This window comes from Nematolebias whitei, chromosome 3 (assembly GCF_014905685.2).
Source record: "Nematolebias whitei isolate Nwh7 chromosome 3, NemWhi1, whole genome shotgun sequence".
Classification (NCBI taxonomy): Eukaryota; Metazoa; Chordata; class Actinopteri; order Cyprinodontiformes; family Rivulidae; genus Nematolebias; species Nematolebias whitei.
Window position 1 is genome coordinate 41403162 of NC_056500.1, and position 4293 is coordinate 41407454.

General features: G+C 40.2%; 1 protein-coding gene across 1 annotated transcript in view; it reads left to right on the top strand.

Annotated features, from left to right (window-relative positions):
- Window positions 1–4293, top strand: part of grin2bb (glutamate receptor, ionotropic, N-methyl D-aspartate 2B, genome duplicate b) — a 200182-nt gene that overhangs the window by 189322 nt on the left and 6567 nt on the right. The window contains exon 15 of the mRNA XM_037698261.1: window positions 3605–4264. Coding sequence (XP_037554189.1) covers window positions 3605–4264 — 660 coding nt within the window. The remainder of the gene's footprint in view (window positions 1–3604; window positions 4265–4293) is intronic.

The window sequence follows — 4293 nt, forward strand, 5'->3', positions numbered from 1 at the left end:
GAATGAACTGATCGGAATATATATATATATTCCGATCAGTTCATTCCAATCAATGTTTGGGTCCATTTACCGAGCATGCCTTTAATCAGGTCAATGTTTAATCATAATTACCATAAAGAATGGTTGATTGGAACATTGTTATTCAAGATCTTTAATGTATTTTTCTACATGGGCAGAATTTAGAGTCAGCTTTAAAAACATTTGTCTTGAATGCAGTTTTCCAAGGTATTGGATCAAACAGGTCATTCCAGGAGAGTTGGTGCATTAAAATTATTCACTTCCATCAATTTATTTATACAGCACCAACTCACAACAGAAGTCATCTTAGGGCACAATACGGTATATTAAAAATATACAATTTCAAATCATAAATCTAATTCAGTCCACAACAGGTCCAAAATAAAATCTGATAACAGTTGGGTTACAACTCAGTGGAATCACATACAGTATAAAATGAAATGCTAGTTAATTTAAAAAAAGTTAAATAAGAAAAATAGCAGATTGCATCACATATTCACTTTGGCACATTCCCCCATCTTGAGCAGCCTGTTGGTGACAGTGGAAAGAAACAACTCCCTTTTAGGAGGAATAAACCTCCAGCAACCTCCAGCAGAACCAGGTTCAGGACAGGACTCAACCTGCAGGGGTAAGACAGGACAGGAAAGAGACACAGAAAAACATAGGTGTGGTTTCTATAGCAGGAAGAGCGGGTAAAACCCAGGTTAACGTCAGTAATAATTGCAAAAATAAACAAACAAATGAAGTAAAGACCAGTTTGTTCTCAAACAGTCTATAGCAGCATAACTAAGGGATAGCTCAGGAAACCCAAGCCCACCCTAACCATAGGTTTATCAAAAGTCAAGATCTTTGTCAGGGTTTCAGTCTCTGACAGAAACTGGAAGTTGGTTTCACAAAAAGGAGCATGATAACTAGGCTCTCTGCCTGCCAGTCTATCTGCATTTAAAAACTCCAGGAACCCCAAGTAAACCTGCAGTAAATTCTGTTCTGAACTTTACAGGGAGCCAATGGAAGGAAGCTAATGTTGGAGAAAAAATATTTCTTCTTTTAATTACTGGGTCCTCATGCAGAATATTAAAAAATATTCTAAAGATATGTTTGTTCTTTCTACATGCAGCAAAAAAAAGCAGTTTTGGGATATTCTTAGTAAATCAACATATTTTTCTTTTAAACGCAAAAAAATGCTCTCTTTTAAAAACAAACTAATCTTTCCTCCTAGGTGATACAGTTTCATTCATGGACATTGGGTGTCGAGGAGGTGTTTGCATTTGTGAGACTGTCCACAGAGATTGTCCACAGAGTGATTGTGTACCTCCCTCTGACACAAAAAATACTAAAAATGAAAGAAAAATACTTTTTTTTCTCACATTCTTAAATCTCGGGGAGTAAAAAGCTTGATAAAACTCTGAATTTCTTTTATTTCAGACCTTCACCTGAAGCAAATTGGTTCCATATAAATAATCTACTTTATTTGCATAATGTTACCTTTCAAGAAGAAGACATTTGCTACATGCAAATTATCTGTCTTGCTAGTTACTTGAACAAAGGCCACCAGTGTTTATGTGTTAAGGATCCAAGGGTTCATAATGTAGTGTCATCTAGTTTACACCCACTCTGACTGACCTTAAGGGGCCCTTAAACAACAGGAAAGACCGAAGTCTAAAACATGCAATTTTCAGTTTTGTTCTGCAAAAATTCTTTGTGTCATTTTTTTCTTTTGTCAGGTTTTATATGTCTGTTCTAGCACTTCTTTTAAATTCAGTTAAATTCAGTTTATTTATATAGCACCAAGTCACAAGGGAAGTCATCTCAGGGCACTGAACAGAAATATTCTTATACATAAAAAGTAAGCTAACATTATTTATCTGTTAAATATCTGTTATTTATCTTTTAAACAGAGGTTTCAGAATATATTTAAATGTGAATTCACTCCATGTATATAGAGTTAATTCACAATAAGCTCGTCTCAGGGCACACTGTACAAAAACACTCAAAATTATTATGACAATTAGTAAAAGTTAGGGATAATAGCAGATGGTGTTGAATTTTCACTTTTTCACAATCTCTCTTTCTGAGCAGCTCATTGGTGACAGTGGAAAGAAGAAAAAAAAAACTCCCTTTAAACAGAAGAAACCTCAAGCAGAACCAGGCTCAGGATGGGTAGCCATTTTCCTTGAGCAGCTAGGGATAGAGAGGACAAGAAAGAAACACAAACATAAAATGGCTGGTCCAGATGTAGATTCTATGGGAAGAAAGACAAAGAAAAACATGTTAATGATCGAAATTATACAAAGATGAAGAGTAGAGCAAGTAAAGAAAGCAGTAGAGTGAGGAAATGTGGTCACTTTGTTCTCCAGCCTACAGTAATAGAGCTACAGCGGATAATGAGGAAGCCCAAACCAACCCAAATTATAGGATTTATCAAAAAGGAAAGACTTAAGCCTAATCTTAAAAGTAGATAAGGTGTCAACCTCATGGACAGAAACTGGAAGGAACCATAACTAAGTGGAAGTGATAAAACTGGAGGCAGATGAAGGAAAGAGTACAGAAGCACAGAATCAGTGCTGTAGTAACATTTGTTTTACTAACTTTCTCTGCAGCTAAAGTAGCTGTAGAAGTTGATGTAGAGAGCTCAAGACAGACAGTCCCATCGGAGCAGCTGTCGCCCCCCAATTCACCTGAAAACAGTGATAAAACCAGGCACAAAGAGAGAATGGAACATGAAAAAAATGAAAGGATCACAATTATGGATGAAACTCAGTGATGTGGAAAGTGACAACGACAGACAGAAACTGTTTGTGACAAGCTGACGCCTTTGAGGAGCAGCGTATCTTCGACCTTTCAGATCTGGCTGTCGCCTGGACCAGACTGTCTCAGCCCCTATTTAACAAACATGTTTGACTCCACTCACAAAATACCCCACCCCTCCCAATATAAAGAGCCTGCTTTTTTTAACCATTCAGCCAAAACACACGCACACTTTGATGAATGAAGCCATTTGAATCAGATCTGAGTTGAGCTGTATGCCAGTCAAATCTAAAACAAGTAAGAAGACACATGTAATGTGATTCATTTTGTTCAGAGTAAGGAAACTAGTTTAACGTGTGCTGCAGAAAGCCAGCGGCAGCTGTGTCAGCTGAATTTAGATTACATTGATTATTCCTATTGATATGTGGTCAAACCCACAAGCTTAGTGCTCATTTTGTGTTATCAATCAAGACACTGATCTGCTCCGTCTATTCTCTGTCTGTTCCTTGAGTCTGAGTATTGGGCTGCAGCTGTGAGGGTCTATACTCTTCCCCAGAGAGAAGTCATTCATGAACTTGAATCCTATTACTGTTTAATAGAGTGTAAACACAAAGGTGGTCGTAGAGAATGTGACGATGCATTAACATCTCTGCCTGTTTTTGTTTGCCTTTGCCTCTCTGTCTACATGTCTGGTGTCTGTCTCTGTCTCTCTAATAAAACCTCTGATTTCTTACTGCTGCCACCCATTATACTGTTGTTCTCCATACCATTTTATTCTCACCCTTCCTTCTTCCTCCTATTGTCTGTCTCACCCTCCCTTTTCCTACAATTTTCACACTCCAGGGTATCTACAGCTGCATCCATGGGGTACAAATCGAGGAAAACAAGTCCACAGCAGACTCGCCCTCCTCCACCATAAAGAAAAACATGAACAACACCCACTCCAATATCCTGAGGTTGCTCCGGACTGCCAAAGACATGACTGCAGTCCCGGGCATTAACGGCTCTCCACACCCAGCCTTGGAGTATAGTCATAGCGGTCGTGAGTCGGGCATCTATGACATCCAGGAGCACCGACGCAGCCTGGTGGGTCACCCTGTAGATTGTACGTCTGCACCACCTTTCATGCCAGAGGACAACATGTTCAATGACTACATCAGCGAGGTGGAGAGGACTTTTGGAAACTTGCCCCTGAAGGACAGCAACCTGTACCAGGACCATTACCGGCACCACCACCCGGCCTCAGCACTGGGTATGTCTGGCCCCCCACCTAACAGACCACGTAGCTTAGGCAGCGCTAGCTCGCTGGAGGGGGGCATGTTTGATGGTGACAGTTTAGGGGGAGGGGTAGCACCCATCTTCACCACCCAACCCCGACCCTCCATGACTCACAGGAATACAAGTAAATTCGACCTGATTGCTGGCCACATCCCTGCTGATTCCAATCAGGGTGGGTTCAAAGGAAGCAATGTGTATGGCAGGTTTTCTTTCAAAGGAGGTGCATCCAGCACAGGGCTCATCGGGGGG